Genomic DNA, 18,361 nt, shown 5'->3' on the forward strand with positions numbered 1-18,361 from the left:
CCCCTTTATATATACACACACACACACACACACACACACATATATATATATATATATATATATATATATATATATATATATATATATATATATATATATATATATATATATATATATATATATGTATGTGTGTGTGTGTGTATAAATAAAAAGGGGTGTGGTTTTGTGGGGGGCGTGGCTTGAGTCGTAAGGGCGGGGCAAAAATTGTCACTCCAAGCTAAAACCAAAAGTTGGCAGCCCTGTACATTATAGATTAAGATTATTTAAAAAATGTTATATTAATCTTATTTTTTAATTCAACTATAGGGGTGGGCCCTGGTAGGGGTACTACAAGACATTATATTATGTTCAGGGCCTCTGAATTCTTAATCCGGCCCAGGGTATGTTTGCTAGGTTTAGGAGGTTGCTAATGCTAATGTTTCTAGGTGACAGGTAAAACAAAACAACACAGCCTACCTTTAATGACAATATATGACCCATATCTTTTAATCCAGTTTCATTTAAATATATATCAAAAACATTTATGATAACTTAGCAGTAATTAAAATCATCCAAAGTACTTTAGAAATTACGTTTGTAAAACTTCCCACTTTTCACTGCTCTTCAAAACGAGACATTTTGTATATTTGTCCTCCAAATACTGATGAAGAAATACATTACAATCTTTAGGAGACCCTTGATAAACCATAATAACGATAATAACAAAATCTTGCGAGACTCTAACCTCAACTCTAGGTGCAAGCAATGTGCTCTGGCGATCGTTTGAGTTTATGCACACTTAACGATTTAGACCCTTGTAAATAAAGGCAACTAATAAAATAAAAACAATCTTTTAAAATAATTGTATCAATATAAAGTAATTTGAAAGCTTATAATCATCACGAACAAATACTGGGGTCTTCAATCAATGCTCCCTCCTCTCCAGACGGTGGCGGAGAAGAAACAACTGACTTGTGCTACTAACATTAGTGCAGAAGAAGAAACAGCCGTCAAACGACAATGGTGAGCCAGCATATTTCATTTCTTTTCATTTTAAATTCCTTTTATGTTTAAGATACTCATTTATACGTGTAAAATGAATTATATAGATTTAGAATGCTTTAACATTTGTGTCCTTTGTAGCATTTGCGTGACAGTAAAGCAGCGAAGTTAGCTTGTAACAGTTGGTATTAGCGTATAACGTTAAGCTGTGTCTTAAAACCTCAATGTTAGCAACGTATTGTTGATTAACGGTATTATGTTATATTGTTATTATATGTACCTATTATTAAACAGTGTTACTGGTAAAATGAAGTGCACGTGTTCAATTCGAGCAATATAAAGCGAATCATAATAAATTCATAAAGGCCTGTATAACGTTATATGTAAACACACATTCACTGCATATTAAAGCATTTAAACGGTACAAATAAATGATGTACATTAGGATTACCAACACAAAGTAAAGTGTTTTAGTTAATCTGAATGTTAGATACAAATATACCATTGTTCTAATATAAAAAATAAATAAATATTGCACTAATTGATAAAGTTAAACTTCTTGAACTAATTATTTCCAATATAGTAAGAGTTCAAATGCAAAAACTTCTGTCCCGTCTGAAATTTCCATCGAAAAATGAACATTTTTCTCAGCCTCCTTTGTTTATGTTGAGATATTTCACTTTAAAGACCAGGGAAATGACTTATTCTTTGCCATAAAAGTGATATTACTGAACATACACACAGGAGTCTGATAAAAATGTAATTTCAGATGACATTTAAAGGTTTTTGCATCTAAACTCTCCATATAAATGTCCATTTATTGTGTGTATTTATTTAAATTCTAAGAAATGTTGTGTGGTTACAAATGTGTATTTGTTATATGTTATAAATTAATGCTTTAAAAGAATACAAATGAATAAGTCAGATAATAGACATCAAATTATTAAAGAATACAAATGAATAAGTCAGATAATAGACATCAAAACATCAAAATATTAAAGAATACAAATTAACAAGTCAGTTAATAGACATAAAAACATCAAAATATTAAAGAATACAAATTAACAAGTCAGTTAATAGACATTAAAACATCATATTATTAAAGAATACAAATTAACAAGTCAGTTAATAGACATCAAAACATCATATTATTAAAGAATACAAATTAACAAGTCAGTTAATAGACATCAAAACATCATATTATTAAAGAATACAAATTAACAAGTCAGTTAATAGACATCAAAACATCATATTATTAAAGAATACAAATTAACAAGTCAGTTAATAGACATCAAAACATCATATTATTAAAGAATACAAATTAACAAGTCAGTTAATAGACATCAAAACATCATATTATTAAAGAATACAAATTAACAAGTCAGTTAATAGACATCAAAACATCATATTATTAAAGAATACAAATTAACAAGTCAGTTAATAGACATCAAAACATCATATTATTAAAGAATACAAATTAACAAGTCAGTTAATAGACATCAAAACATCATATTATTAAAGAATACAAATTAACAAGTCAGTTAATAGACATCAAAACATCATATTATTAAAGAATACAAATTAACAAGTCAGTTAATAGACATCAAAACATCATATTATTAAAGAATACAAATTAACAAGTCAGTTAATAGACATCAAAACATCATATTATTAAAGAATACAAATTAACAAGTCAGTTAATAGACATCAAAACATCATATTATTAAAGAATACAAATTAACAAGTCAGTTAATAGACATCAAAACATCATATTATTAAAGAATACAAATTAACAAGTCAGTTAATAGACATCAAAACATCATATTATTAAAGAATACAAATTAACAAGTCAGTTAATAGACATCAAAACATCATATTATTAAAGAATACAAATTAACAAGTCAGTTAATAGACATCAAAACATCATATTATTAAAGAATACAAATTAACAAGTCAGTTAATAGACATCAAAACATCATATTATTAAAGAATACAAATTAACAAGTCAGTTAATAGACATCAAAACATCATATTATTAAAGAATACAAATTAACAAGTCAGTTAATAGACATCAAAACATCATATTATTAAAGAATACAAATTAACAAGTCAGTTAATAGACATCAAAACATCATATTATTAAAGAATACAAATTAACAAGTCAGTTAATAGACATTAAAACATCATATTATTAAAGAATACAAATTAACAAGTCAGTTAATAGACATTAAAACATAATATTATTAAAACAATACAAATGAATAAGTCAGATAATAGACATCAAAAAATCAAATTATTTAAAAATAAAAATTCATAAGACAGATAATAGAAATCAGAACATCAAATTATATGATTTTATTTTTATCATTTCACAGGGTCAAAGTCAGAGTGGAGGGCAAGGACCTGGAGGAGGAAAGAAAGATGACAAAGTGAGTATTTATTTTACAAATACACACATTACTATTTTATTGGTTAAAAAAAGACATGAAAATAGGCTAAAGAGATTTGTTTTAAAGAAATTTGAACAATTGATATGAACAAAATTGATATGCATCAATTTCTAGGATAAGAAAAAGAAATATGAGCCTCCCATTCCCACAAGAGTTGGGAAGAAGAAGAAGAAGGTGAAGGGACCGGATGCTGCAAGCAAACTCCCTCTGGGTAAAATAAACTTCAGTAAACTGTGACCAGATAAATAATAGTATTAATTTATAAAAATCTAACAATGTCACTTCTTTCCTCAGTCACTCCACACACTCAGTGCAGACTGAAACTCCTCAAACAGGAGAGAATCAAAGATTATCTGCTGATGGAGGAGGAGTTCATCAGGAACCAGGAGCAGATGAAGCCACTGGAGGAGAAACAGGAGGTGCAACACTTTCATTATATCTTTTATATAGTATTCAGACAATATAAATATGTTTCCCTTATTTTCTACATGTTTAATTACTCGTAAGAACTGTATTTTGACCCAAATATTCATTAGTGAATGAAAGTAGTAATTACCAATTTTAAAAAAATATATCCGGGTTTCACTTTCACTCATATTATTTGTAGGGGGAAGAGAAATGTATTAATATTTTGACTATTAAATCTGTTTTAATAGATTGTATATTTTTAAATTATATTAGATAAAGGAAATATTTTAAGGAATTTTAGAATATTTATCATTGATGAAACTGAAACAACTGAGTTGTTATTTTAGTTGATTTTCTTGGTTAAATTTGTGATTATTAAGAATCAGTTATTTTTGTAAATTATTTATTAAGTAATTCTTAATAATGATGTCATGATTATAGCCAAGAGCTGAGCACATGGCATATTCAGTTGAAGTCACAATTATTAGCCCCCCCTTTGAATTTTTTTTTTTTATATTTCCTAAATGATGTTTAACAGAGCAAGGAAATTTTCACAGTATGTCTGATAATATTTTTTCTTCTGGAGAAAGTCTTATTTGTTTTATTTTGGCTAGAATAAAAGCAGTTTTTAATCTTTAAAACAAAACAAAATGATTAGCCCATTTAAGCTAACTTTTTTGATAGTCTACATTAGAAATCATGAACCATCATTATACAATAACTTGCCTAAATACCCTAACCTGCCTAGCTAATTAACCTAGTTAAGCCTTTAAATGTCTGTTTAAGCTGTATAGAAGTGTCTTAAAAATATCTAGTCAAATATTATTTACTGTCATCATGGTTAAGATAAAATTAAAAATGAGTTATTAAAACTATTATGTTTACAAATTTGTTGAAAAAAAATCTTTACTCCGTTTAACAGAAATTAGAGAAAAAAATAAACGGGCGCTAATAATTCTGACTTCATCTGTATATGTATAAATAATAAATATAAGCAAAAATTTATTTAATAAAGTGCCCCATTTTACTTTTTCAGATATTATATTTATTATTATATTATTGGGTTTGCAGCCTACTTTTGTGATTTTAGCTTATGGTTGACGACTAACAATGTCTACTTTACCCCAAAAACTGTAGTTGTAGCTGAAGCCTGGAATAGTTTGTTTTCTGTGGTTCACAACATGTCAAAAACAACCAGTTCTTTTAAATCTCAGAAAAGCAAACTCACATTGCATTCACTTTTAAAGGATTAGCACTTTAAAATAGAGCTCAAATTGATAAAGTTAACTTTATATTATATCATTAATTTATATCAATGTGTATCCTCTGTAGCTGAAAGTCAAATATGGTAATGTACATTTGGTTTTCCACATAAGTTGTGAGTCAAGCGTTCTCAAATCTAGCCCTTAAGATCCACTTTTCTGCAAAGTTTAACTCCAACTTTGATCAAAATCACTTGTCTGTAATTTTATAGTAGTCCTAAAGCTATTAATTTGTTTATTTATGTCTATTTGATTATGGTTGGAGCTAAAGTATTCTGGAAAGTGGATTTAAAGGGCCAGAGTTGCTGTAAGTGTTCGTCCAATCACAATACACCTTGATCTGACCAATCAGAGCGGAGTAGACTTTTTGGAAATTTGGGCTTAGAGATACTGGATCCTTGAACTGACTTCTTGTTGATTTTTGTATTATTTTATTGTATTGTTTACACAGCCTTTATTGTTTGCTTTTAAAGGTGCTCTATAAAATAAAGTGTATTATTATAATTGATAAAATGCTGACGCTATTATGCATTTTATGAGAAGATTATATTTTTTGAGGACTTCAGATTCATGTATCTATTGTAATTGACCACCAAAATAAAAACATTAAAATAAAATGGCATATAAAGGGTGATTTTAATAATAATACTTGTTGAACTCTGGAACCTAATAGATAAGCAGGCTTTTAACATCAAGTCTTGTTTTGTTTTATAGGAGGAGAGGTCTAAAGTGGATGATCTCAGAGGGACACCCATGTCTGTGGGAACTCTGGAGGAGATCATTGATGATAACCACGCCATTGTGTCGACTTCAGTGGGCTCTGAACATTATGTCAGCATTCTGTCATTTGTAGATAAAGACTTGCTGGAACCCGGCTGCTCTGTGCTACTGAACCACAAGGTTAGTAAAGTCTTTCAAATCACTGAAGACCTTTAGAATCTGGAAGTTAAGGTGAAGTCAGAATTACTAGCCCTCCTGTTATATTTTCTTTCTTTTATATTTATTACACAATACTTTTCAAGACAGTAGTATTCAGCTTAAAGTGCAATTACCAGGCTTAATTTGGTTAACTTGGCAAGTTTGAGTAATTTGGCAAGTCATGTTATAACAATGGTTTGTTCTGTAGGCAATTAAATTAAAGGAGGGCTGATAATATTGACATTAAAATGTTTTTTTTTTAAAGTTTAAAACTGCTTTCATTCTAGCCAAAATAAAACATATAAGACATTCTCTAGAAAAAAAATATTATGGGAAATATTGTGAAAAAATTCTTTGCTCTGTTACACATCATTTGGGAAATATTTGAAAAAGAAAAAAAATACAAAGGGGGCTAATAATTCTGACTTCAACTGTATATAGACATGTTGATTCACTTCAATTGATTTGACTCCAGAAATCAGTTTTAGTACTGTTTGTTTATATTTATTTTATTATGCATTCATTGTTATAATATTTCTGCAATTATAATTGACTTGTATAACTGTTTGCAGGTTCATGCCGTAATCGGGGTGCTGATGGATGACACAGACCCTCTGGTGACTGTAATGAAAGTAGAAAAAGCCCCACAGGAGACATATGCAGATATCGGAGGTTTGGACAGCCAGATTCAAGAAATCAAGGTGCTTTCGATTGGTTCTGAAACATTATTCATTTCCATTTCATCCGTCAGTTGTCTAAAAAGTGAGTTTTTGTATTTAAATTAGTTTATAAGAGCTGAGACATGCGAGTGTGTTATGTAATTAGATTTAATTTATTTTTATCTGCAGAAATTCAAGTTTTTTTTATTGCATTTTGTAGAAACTGCTTTCTTTTAAAAAAGGGTGCTTTCACACCTCTGTGTTTTGGAAACTGATATGTCTGCCCCCTTAGCTCAGTTCATTTGGGCATATGTAACTTCCGCAGTCATGCTCTGATCTGCTCCACAACATTTGCTTCGAGACCACTTGAACGAGGTAGTCTTGGCTCGATTGAAACAAACTCTAGATCGGTTCGGTTGTAGTAAGAAAGCAATACGACTAGCTAACGAATCAGACTATATCACAGTGTATAGATATGTAATAGGCATATCATCACCTTTGAATTATAAAGTTTTATCTGTTTTTTAAAAAACTTTGAGATGTTGAGCAATTTTTGCATTCCATATAGTAAACAATGTATGTGTAACAGTTCTCTTTCATACATCAACATGACAGAGACCATAAATGTACTCTAAATGTACGTTATCAACATTCTCTTAAACTTGTAAATTGGGGTAAATAAAACAGGGCAAATGCAGATAGAACCTTCTAATTATGAAAAGTCACTACCCACTTGTAATTATAAGGTTCTATCTGGCAGATGATTCATTGAAGCATTACTTTTCAAACAATACAATCACAAAAAAATACAAATTGGTGTTGTAACAATTTGCTGATGCTTGAGAAAGTAAATTTTTTACTTTCTATAACATTTATTTAATGTTTTTGGATAAATTTTTTTAGTTCAATTTAAGCACATGGCTGTGCTAAATATTTTATCCAGTGCAGATGATAATTTTATGTAATTAATTTGGGAATATTGATTGAATTTTGTGCTTTTATATGAATTGTTGAATTATATTTATTTGAATTGAGTTGAATTATATTATAATTATATTAATTGTCTCATGAATTAACTATTTGCCCTTCAAGTCCTAATATCAAATTTAAAGACTTTAAAAGAAAACAGACAACGAGCAAATGAGTTTAATAAACTCAGAAAAATGTTTGTATTGTATATATACAGAAATAAAAATATTTCACATTTATTATATTTATTATATAATAAAGGTTTATAGTATATATACACACAAATAAAAATATTTCACATTTATTTTATTTAATATATGTAAAATGTTTGTACTATATATACACACACACACACACACACACACACACACACACACACACACACACACACAAAAAAATATTTCACATTTAATATATGAAAAATGTTTGTACTTTATATACACATACAAATAAAAATATTTTACATTTAATATATTTAATATATGTAAAATGTTTGTACTATATATACACACACAAATAAATAAATTTCATATTTAATATATTGAATATATTAATTTTTTTGTACTATATATATATATACATACACAAATAACAATGTTTTGCATTTAATAAATTTAATATATGAAAAATGTTTGTACTATATATACACACACAAATTAAAATATTTCACATTTATATATTTAATATATTGTAAAGGTTTGTACTATATATATATATATATATATATATATATATATATATATATATATATATATATATATATATATATATATATATATACAAATAAAAATATTTCACATTTATATATTTAATATATTGTAAAGGTTTGTACTATATATATATATATATATATATATATATATATATATATATATATATATATATATATATATATATATACAAATAAAATTATTTCACATTTAACATATAACATTTTTTTAATAACCGTTTCTTTTTCGACAATGTAAAATTGAACATTTCATCTCAATGTAAAAAAAAATACTTCTAAAACATCACATTTGCACACATCTCTTCAGTTTCAGTTTTTTTTTTTTTTGTGATGCAGCATTATTTAGTCGATTCTGATTTTGTGTTTCTTTCTGGTCTATCCTGCTGTCAATGAAGCAGTCGGGTGAAATGACAAAAAAAGCTGATTCTGATTAGTCCTTGTGAATGCATTCGAAATGCTGATTGGCTCACAGAAAGAACCTTATAGAGCCAAAATAGTTTGACTGTAAATAAAACATTTTAAATAAAAAGTCTTAATGTAAAAAGACTTATAAAAAAACATCACAATGTAAATAAGTTGTTATTTAATAAAGAAAATGTCAATAACTAAATTATTAAGTCTAAGGTGATGATTTATATGGCTATAAGAAGAAAGAATGATAAGTAGGAATATCATTCCCACTGGTAAAATTGTGTTTATGTCAAATACGAAAGTAAAAGCATGCTGTCTAGCTGAACTATTAAAACATTTATAATATTATTACCTTTTTCCTTAACTTGATGTAGAATCAATATAGATTTTTCAACCCTTGACAACTGAAATGAGGCTCTGTATGAGAAATGCTTACCTCTGATTTACATTTGGTGGTAATTCAATTTAATTCAATTCATCTTTATTTGTATATCACTTTTACAATGTAGATTGTGTCAAAGCAGCTTCACATAGAAGACTATAGTGAATTAATAAGTGTAGTGGTTACTGTCTGTGGGTGTTGCTATTCAAAATGAAAGCGCACCTTTTCGATTATGTCTCATTTGTCATCACCATAAATTAAAATGATGCATGACAGCTGAGCAGAATCCTGGAAAATAAACCAAACTGACCAATGTGAGAAGAGTTTACTCGCACGCACGTTACTTGTTTGAACTATTATGGTCTATTTAGAAACTTTGGCATGTGAAAGCGAACTGCACCAAGAACAAAAAGCAACATGATAACAATTTGAATTCCTGTTTTGGAACAAATTAATCGGTCTAAGTCTATAAAACGCCCTTACATTTTGCAATTGCAATAGATGCCCTCATGAACTGTGCGTAACTAAAAAATGAAATCCAGGGCTTGTTCGATCATGTGCCTTTTTTCTTATAGGAGTCAGTGGAGCTCCCCCTCACACATCCAGAGTATTATGAAGAGATGGGAATAAAACCACCTAAAGGGGTCATTCTGTACGGTGCACCAGGAACAGGTGGGTCTGAGGGGTCTTAAAATCTAATTGACAAGGCTTTTTTTATGAAATAAGTAACTCAAAGAGATAAAAGTGTCACCAGGAAAGATTTGTAAGAATTTTGATCAGATATTAATTCTAAAAATTGTATCTAATTAATGTATTTGTTTGTGGTTTTTAATGGTATATCTCTATTAATAAAATGTTTTTGTCATGAAAATATAGGTAGCGTATGTTTTATGTTGATGTTATGTACTCCTGGTGTGCAGGCAAGACTCTTCTGGCGAAGGCGGTGGCGAATCAGACATCTGCCACCTTCCTGAGGGTTGTGGGCTCAGAGCTGATTCAGAAATACCTGGGCGATGGTCCCAAACTGGTGCGAGAACTCTTCAGAGTGGCAGAGGAACACGCTCCCTCAATTGTCTTCATAGATGAGATCGACGCTATCGGCACAAAGAGGTGTGTGTGAAGATTAGTTCAAAGTCTTTGGCTTTTCTCTGGCATTAGCTGGTTTTTGTAGTGATCGGCTTAAGTGGAAGTTCCTGTATCTAAGTTTTTGACTCTTTTAAAGCATAAAAATACCATAATATGTTTGCAGATATTTAAAGAGCCCCCATTATACGTTAAAAGTGGTCATATTTTGGTTTTAAGGGTCTCCAACAACAGGTTGATATGCATGCAAGGTCAAAAAACACTTTTGTGTTGTAATATGCGTTTATTTTTACCTAATTATTCCAGCGACTCCCATATGAATCGTTCAGCTATTTATTTGTTCCCAAACCCCCTTCTTAGCGTGAAGCTAATCTGCGCTGATTGGACCGATAACAGCCTGTTACGATGTTGGTTGGTCACCAACACTTCTGTATTTCTTGGGAGTCTCCTGTATTTCAGACCCATCTTCAGCCACCTACCCATTTTGTTATTTGTCCCAGAAACACCCATATTTTCAAGATCTCTGCTTGCAGTAGTATGGCAATACATGTCTTGTAAAATGGTATTCAAACTCGCAATATGAACATTTAACACTAAATAAAGCTCAGGAGGTGTACCCAAGGTGATCATCTCAACAAATTTGTTGTTGTTCAGTTGCAAAAAATCGAAACCGTTTCTAAAATAAAAATTTCAGGTGTTGGTTAGGACAGAAGCTCCTTTTAATGTTAAAATATTCCTTCTATCATGTGCGGTTGCTTTTATTTAGAACACAATTTTAATCAGGCTTTAGGCTCGATAGTCAAGCACACTCCTGTTGGTGTCCTTATTCTGGCAACCTGTGCTTGCGTGTGTTTTGATCCAGGAATGCAATATCCAGTTTAACCACTGGGTGTCAAACTTGCATACTGCACCTTTAAGCAACTTTTTATATGAACTAAAATGTATACAATTTGAGGAATATTCACTTGTTTAATCTTTTAAATAAATGTTGTTCATCTGAATCATAAAGTCATGTCTCAAAACAATATCAAGCAGGACAACTATTTTAACAATAATTTTATGAAGCAGTTTTAGTATTATTTTATTTTAAACTCTGCTTTGCATGACAGGAATATTAAATTTTTTTAAACAATAGTAGTTATTTTTTATATAAAACAAAGTCATTTAAATGTAAAATCAATTTTAATTTATTGAATATAATTAAACTTATTTATACTTTCACCAAATTCACCAAAATAAACAGTTGAACTATTTTCATTAACTATTTACTTGAGCAGACAGTTGGGAAAACTTCATGTAAATATATACTAACAAAAATGTTTATATATAATAAAGTTTCCTTCGTGGTATGATTGATGTGGCCGTAAATGCCTGAAGGGATTTAATTGTATAATGGTAAAATTACAACCAAAAGCGGCAAATGTTGCATATTAGGAGAATTTTATATCAGTAGTTTTGGTGCGTTTATAATGGGATTTAAGTGGAGCTCCCAAATTACTTCATAAATTACTCCCAATTTAAATTTATTTTTTTAAAACAATGGCAGCACCCATGGCGCAAAATAAATGTAGATTTTATTGCATAACATAACTTACTTGTTTATTTTTTATACATATTTCACAAAGAGGCATAATTTACATTTTATTGAGTAGGGATGCTCCGATCAGGATTTTTGCAGCCGATACAGAGTATCGATTTCTTGTCATGTCGATCGGCCGATACAGAGTACCTATTCTGATACTTCAAGCTTTATATAACTTTGCCATTGCATAAGCACAATTACCCTTTGAGTATGAGATCTTGCCCCACCTAAGATAATAAATTAAGGATGTTGCATACATGTAATGGTCAGAAACAGCTTTATAAAATGAAAAGGAAATGGTAAGAAAAATGATTAATAATGCAATTTGGAAGCATTGCTCATGTGTTGTAGCGCTGCTGATGGCATTACCCAGATACATCTTCCTATGCTTGTAAAATTGTAAACAAACCAGATCAATGAGTACCAATCAGTTGTGAAATGTGATTATCGGGCAATCGAACGAAGCATCCCTAATATTAAACCATACATATGTTGATACCCAGGGTTTCCTACGGTTTTAAAATATTTAAAAGTTATTTTATTTAGTTATTTATTTAGTTATTTAGCAATTTTTTGGTCTGTCTGTATTGTGAACATTGAGCACTGATATTGTCCTCAGGTATGACTCTAATTCAGGAGGAGAGCGTGAGATCCAGAGAACAATGCTGGAGCTGCTAAACCAGTTGGATGGATTTGACTCCCGCGGAGATGTTAAAGTCATCATGGCTACTAATAGGATCGAGACACTTGACCCCGCTCTCATTAGACCAGGTGAATCAGTCAGATCACATGTTTATTCCTGGTATGGGTTTCACATGCTGATTGAATCGAAGTGGATTTGCTGACCTGATGCAAATGTCACAAACGATAGATTTAAAGTGCACATAAATGCATTTAATGCAGCTTATTGTATTGAAGACTAAAATTAGATGTTTCCTTTGTGATTATGCAGGTAGGATTGATCGTAAGATTGAGTTCCCACTGCCGGATGAGAAAACCAAGCGGAGGATTTTCCAGATCCACACCAGCAGGATGACAGTAGCGGATGACGTGACTTTGGATGATCTCATCTTGGCTAAAGACGACCTCTCTGGTGCTGACATCAAGGTAGCTAGCATCAAGAGTTTAATTGCTATATAAATAAAAATATACAAATAAATCAATTTTTATATATTAAAAAATAAATAAAGATAATAATTGCTATATAAATAGAATTAATTAAATACAACTGAAGGCACATTTATTTTATTTATCAAATATATCCTAAGTGTCATTTAACTGAGAGATTTTGTTCAACACATTTTAAACAATTTTAATAACTAATATTTTTTTTGTCTTTGCCATTGTATGTATGATTTTACTAGATATTTTGCAAGATTAATAACATATTATTCAGCTTTCAGTGCAATTTAAAGGCTTAATTAGGCAAGTCATATTTGGAAAACAATTAATTTATCTGGGCTTGTTGTTTTGATTAGATTGCAATCAAGTTTAGATGCATAACAGACTTATTCTTATGTTCCTGTGGGAACTCTCATAGATGTAATGAATGGTCTCTGCTATACCAGGGGTACCCAAACTCGGTTCTGGAGGGTCGGTGTCCTGCAAAGTTTAGTTTCAACCCCAATTAGACACACCTGAACAAGCCAATCAAGCTCTTTCTAGGTATACTAGAAACTTCCAGGCAGGTGTGTTGGACAAAGTTTGAGCCCCCCTGTATACAAACTGTATATCCACCTACCCCTTAACCCAACCCTCACAGGAAGCAATCTGCATTTTTACATTTTCAAAATACTTAATTCTGTGTATTTTTATAAACATGTTTACCCATGGAAACCTTAATTTTGGTCCCCATGTTGACACAAGTCTCCATGAGTCTGTGTGCATTCAAGTTTAAGTGCCCACTAGGATATAAAAACAAGTATAAACAACAAGATGGTTTGGTCATTTTGCATAAACTACCTTTTACAATTTTAGTTTAGTTTTAACGCGATAGTTCACCAAAATAGAAATGTACAGTGCATCCGGAAAGTCTTCATAGAGCTTCACTTTTTCCACATTTTTTATGTTCCAGCCTTATTTAAATGGATTAAATTCATTTACTTCCTCAAAATTCTACACACAATACCCCATAATGACAATGTGAAAAAATATATTTTGAAATTGTTGCAAATTTGTTAAAAAAAAAAAATAATCCTGAAAAATCACATGTACATCAGCATTCACAGCCTTTGCTCAAGACTTTGTTGATGCACCTTTGGCAGCAATTACAGCCTCAAGTCTTTTTGAATACGACGCCACAAGCTTGGCACACCTGTCTTTGGGAATTGTTGCCCATTCCTCTTTGCAGTCCCTCTCAAGCTCTATTAGGTTGGATGGGAAGTGACGGTGTACAGCCATTTTCAGATCTCTCCAGAGATGTTCAATAGGATTTAGGCCTGGGCTCTGGCTGAGCCACTCAAGGACATTCACTGAGTTGTTGTGAAGCCACTCCATTGATATTTTTGACGGTGTGCTTTGTGTCATTGTCCTGCTGGAAGGTAAACCGTCTCCCTAGTCTGAGGTCAAGAGCACTGTGAAGCAGGTTTTCATTCAGGATGTCTCTGTACATTGCTGCATTCATCTTTCCCTCTATCCTGACTAGTCTTCCAGTTCCTGCTGCTGAAAAACACCCCCACAGCATGATGCTGCCACCACCATGCTTCACTGTAGGGATGGTATTAGCCTGGTGATGAGCGGTGCCTGGTTTTCTACAAACGTAAAGCCTGACATTCACTCCAACGAGTTCAATTTTAGTCTCATCAGACCAGAGAATTTATTTTCTTATGGTCTGAGAGTCCTTCAAATGTCTTATGGTAAACTCCATGTGAGGAGTGTCTTCCGTCTGGCCACTCTACCATACAGGCCTGATTGGTGGATTGCTGCAAGGATGGTTGTCCTTCTGTAAGGTTCTCCTTTCTCAACAGAAGAACGCTGGAGCTCAGACAGGGTGACCATCAGGTTATTGATCACCTCCCTGACTAAGGCTCTTCTCCCCCGATCACTCAGCTTGGAAGAGTCCTGGTGGTTCTAAACATCTTGCACTTACGTATGATGAAGGCCACTGTGCTCATTAGAACTTTCAGAGCAGCAGAAATGTTTCTGTAACCTTCCCCAACCTTGTACCTCGACAATCCTGTCTCGGAGGTCTACAGACAGTTCCTTTGTCTTCATGCTTGGTTTGTGCTTTGACATGCACTGTCAACCCTGGGACTTTATATAGACAGGTGTACGCCTTTTCAAATCATGTCCAGTCAACTGAATTGACCACAGGTGAACTCCAATGAAGCTGCTGAAACATCTCAAGAATGATCAGTGGAAACAGAATGTAGCTGAGCTCAGTTTAGAGCTTCACAGCAAAGGCTGTAAATACTTCTGTACATGTGATCTTTCAGGGTTTTTATCTTTAATAAATTTGCGACAATTTCAAAAACTCTTTTTTTTCACATTGTCATTATATGGGGTATTGTGTGTAGAATTTTGTGGAAATAAATTAATTTAATCCATTTTGGATTAAGGCTGTAACATAAAAAAAATGTGGAAAAAGTGAAGCGCTATGATTGCATTGTTGCATTGTGAGCGCATTGTTTTTCTTTTTCTTTTCATAATCACCTGACTTGATTAAAGAATGTTTAAATAAATTCCTGCACAATAGAATAAAAGTCAATGTGTGAAAATATGATTCGCTGTTCATTAATTAATTAATTTTTAAGAATTATGGCGAGTAATGATGGTACAATCATTATAGACCCATCTTTTCAGTGCCTAAAATATAAACTACAACTAGAACAAAAGGATGCTAAGTGTCAATATGCAATCCATTTCTTAGTAAACAGTGATTTATTTATTTATTTATTTATTTTATTTTTTTTTTTTAGGCTATTTGCACCGAGGCAGGGCTGATGGCTCTAAGGGAACGGAGAATGAAGGTTACTAACGAAGACTTCAAGAAATCTAAAGAGAACGTCTTGTACAAGAAGCAGGAGGGAACACCAGAGGGACTCTACCTTTAATATGTCCTCATCCAGTCTTGTTCCTTTTTTTATACACAGTATAAACACTTACTCTTGCCGTAACCCTCTGTTGTTCATTTGTGCTCAATGCCAATTAAATATGTTTGAGTTTCTCTCAGTCTTTGCTGAATTTAATCTCTCATGATCAAATACTGAGATCTAGCTATCATTGGTAAGGTATTAGAATATTGGGATTGTCTTGAATGTTTTATAGTAAAATATTGGTAACTGAAAATAGTTGGCTTTCAGCAAAAAGGTTTCGTAGGTTTGAAATTATTGACAGTGATGTTTAATCATAAGTGCTTTACCTATAACACTTTTAGTGGTGTCAGTGTGTTTCATGCACACAAAATAGGCTACCTTCAGAAATGCATACTTAATTGTAATTTGCAATGACTGGAAAAGTATGTTCTATAATAGTATAAATGTAATCTAGATAAGTGTTTCTCAACCACGTTCCTGAAGAACCACCAGCACTGCTTGTTTTGGATGTCCCCTTTGTCACACCTATTACCGGTCTTTTAGTCTCTGCTAATGAACTGATGTTCTGAATCCATTGTGTTTGGTTGAGGTGACAGGAAAATGTGCCGAGCTGGTGGTCCTCCAGAACCGTGGTTAAGAAACACTGATCCAGATGTACTTAATCTACTATGTTTTGGTCATCATGGTCACGATTGACCTGGGAGCAGTTTACCTATTATAGATTTAGAAAAGAAAGTCTAACGGAAATGAATAGAAAAATGCATTATCACAAAATTTCATGACAATATGTTCAACTTCTTTTATATATACATAACTTTTTTCCTCATCACCCACTGGTCATTTTCACATGACAAAATTGTGTTGTTCAAAACTGTATTTTATATACTTAAATTTGACTTTTGCATGCTAAACGTACTTGAGTAAAAGACATTTTACTTGATTTGGGTCATTAAATAACTCTGACTGACTACCAATATTATGATATAGATACCTGCTGTAGTCAACCTAAAACCTACAGTAGTTTGACATAAAACCAAAACAAAACCCATTCTTGTCTTAGGACATTTTTATTAGGCAAATGTTTGAATAACAGTAAGTTCATGACATGTTACATATATAGTAGATTCTGCTGATTTTAAACATACAGAATAATAATAAATACAGTAATGTAATAACCATAACATACCATTATGTCTTAGGACATCTTTGATTAACTTTTTATTACCTACACTAAATGTTGACTAATGAAGGTACATTTATAACAAGTATTTATTTGTTAGACTACTGTCAAACCATGTTTCATACAAATGCATTCAACAGACTTATCTGACAGTGTATTGCTGTAGAGGACAAATAAAACACGAGACAGGTGTTTAGAAAGAGTATAGTTTATTTTGTTTGACCTGCAAACTTATCTAAACAAGATAAAGTGTTAGAAAACAGCAGGGAAACATTATAATGCGCGCTCATCAATATAATCCGCTGTTGTTTTCAACAGTCCTTCTTTGCTCAACAACTCTGCTGAAAAACAAAGCAAAACATTACAACAGCCAGACACACTTAAAACATTACAGTTACCGTGGTTTCTATTTTAAACTATAGTAAACTAAAGTTTGAAACTATAGTTTAAAATAGACGATGAGTGGGCCTCGCTGCTCCCACCCACCATAACCATCGCAGCGAGGTCCCACTACCGGCCTCCCGTGTTTCCCTGAGGGTCCTCACGGCTTGTATTGATCCCTGCCTAGGGTTCACAAGCCGCCTCACATATTTCGAGCAACAAACATGTAATAATCTTCGCGATATTGCGTTTATGTACGCAAACAGCACAGGCGGGCCCGAGTGAAGCTTCACGAAGCAGACTTCGTGAGATTGCCGTGGCTCCTCTTTACCGTCAGGTATTGAACTCACCTTGGTCAATTACAAACAGCAACACCGAGCGAACTGACAACACAGAGAGAACCGACGAGCTTTATAGGAATGCAGATGCAAATGTTTACAATGCGACGTCACTGCTGTTGTCTCGTTGTCATGGTGAGCGCTGGAGAGAGCACACCTGATTGGAGCACACAGACTCGGGAATCTCCGTCACGGCGAGTTGCGGTCGGCTGTGGACAAAATCATAATAAATATACTGAATATTTATTTACATTTTTGGTGCTGTGTAATATTCTGGGATGCAGTAGAATATGGAGACAGATTAATATAATTAAAGACATTAGATCAGAAAGTGAGCCCGGCTAGGATACACTGCTCTGACCAATGACAGACAAACTCCTAGTTGTGGTGAGCTTCTTATTATCCAAGAACGCCATCTAGCGGTCACATAACCTTATAGCATGTTACTTGCTACTAACCACCCCCAAGGCCAAAATGTCCAGCATTTGTCCTTTTAATTATTTTATGTAATTTAATATGATATAATATATTTATTATATAATTATCATAATATGTTTATATTCAATATATATTCCCGTCACGTCTGTGTTTAT

The 18,361-nt window shown here is 32.1% G+C and overlaps 1 protein-coding gene across 1 annotated transcript; it reads left to right on the forward strand.

Moving 5' to 3' along the window:
• Window positions 1-706: 706 nt before the first annotated feature.
• Window positions 707-16,000, forward strand: psmc1a (proteasome 26S subunit, ATPase 1a). Its single transcript, NM_200033.1, is given in 11 exon segments — window positions 707-1,002; window positions 3,357-3,410; window positions 3,546-3,642; window positions 3,726-3,850; window positions 5,816-6,001; window positions 6,592-6,720; window positions 9,746-9,842; window positions 10,091-10,280; window positions 12,455-12,606; window positions 12,788-12,942; window positions 15,753-16,000. Coding segments are annotated over 11 exon segments (1,323 nt in total). The 5' UTR covers window positions 707-999; the 3' UTR covers window positions 15,888-16,000.
• The last annotated feature ends 2,361 nt before the right edge of the window (window positions 16,001-18,361 follow it).

The sequence above is a fragment of the Danio rerio genome, chromosome 17 (genome assembly GCF_052040795.2).
Source record: "Danio rerio strain M-AB ecotype USA chromosome 17, GRCz13ab, whole genome shotgun sequence".
NCBI lineage: Eukaryota > Metazoa > Chordata > Actinopteri > Cypriniformes > Danionidae > Danio > Danio rerio.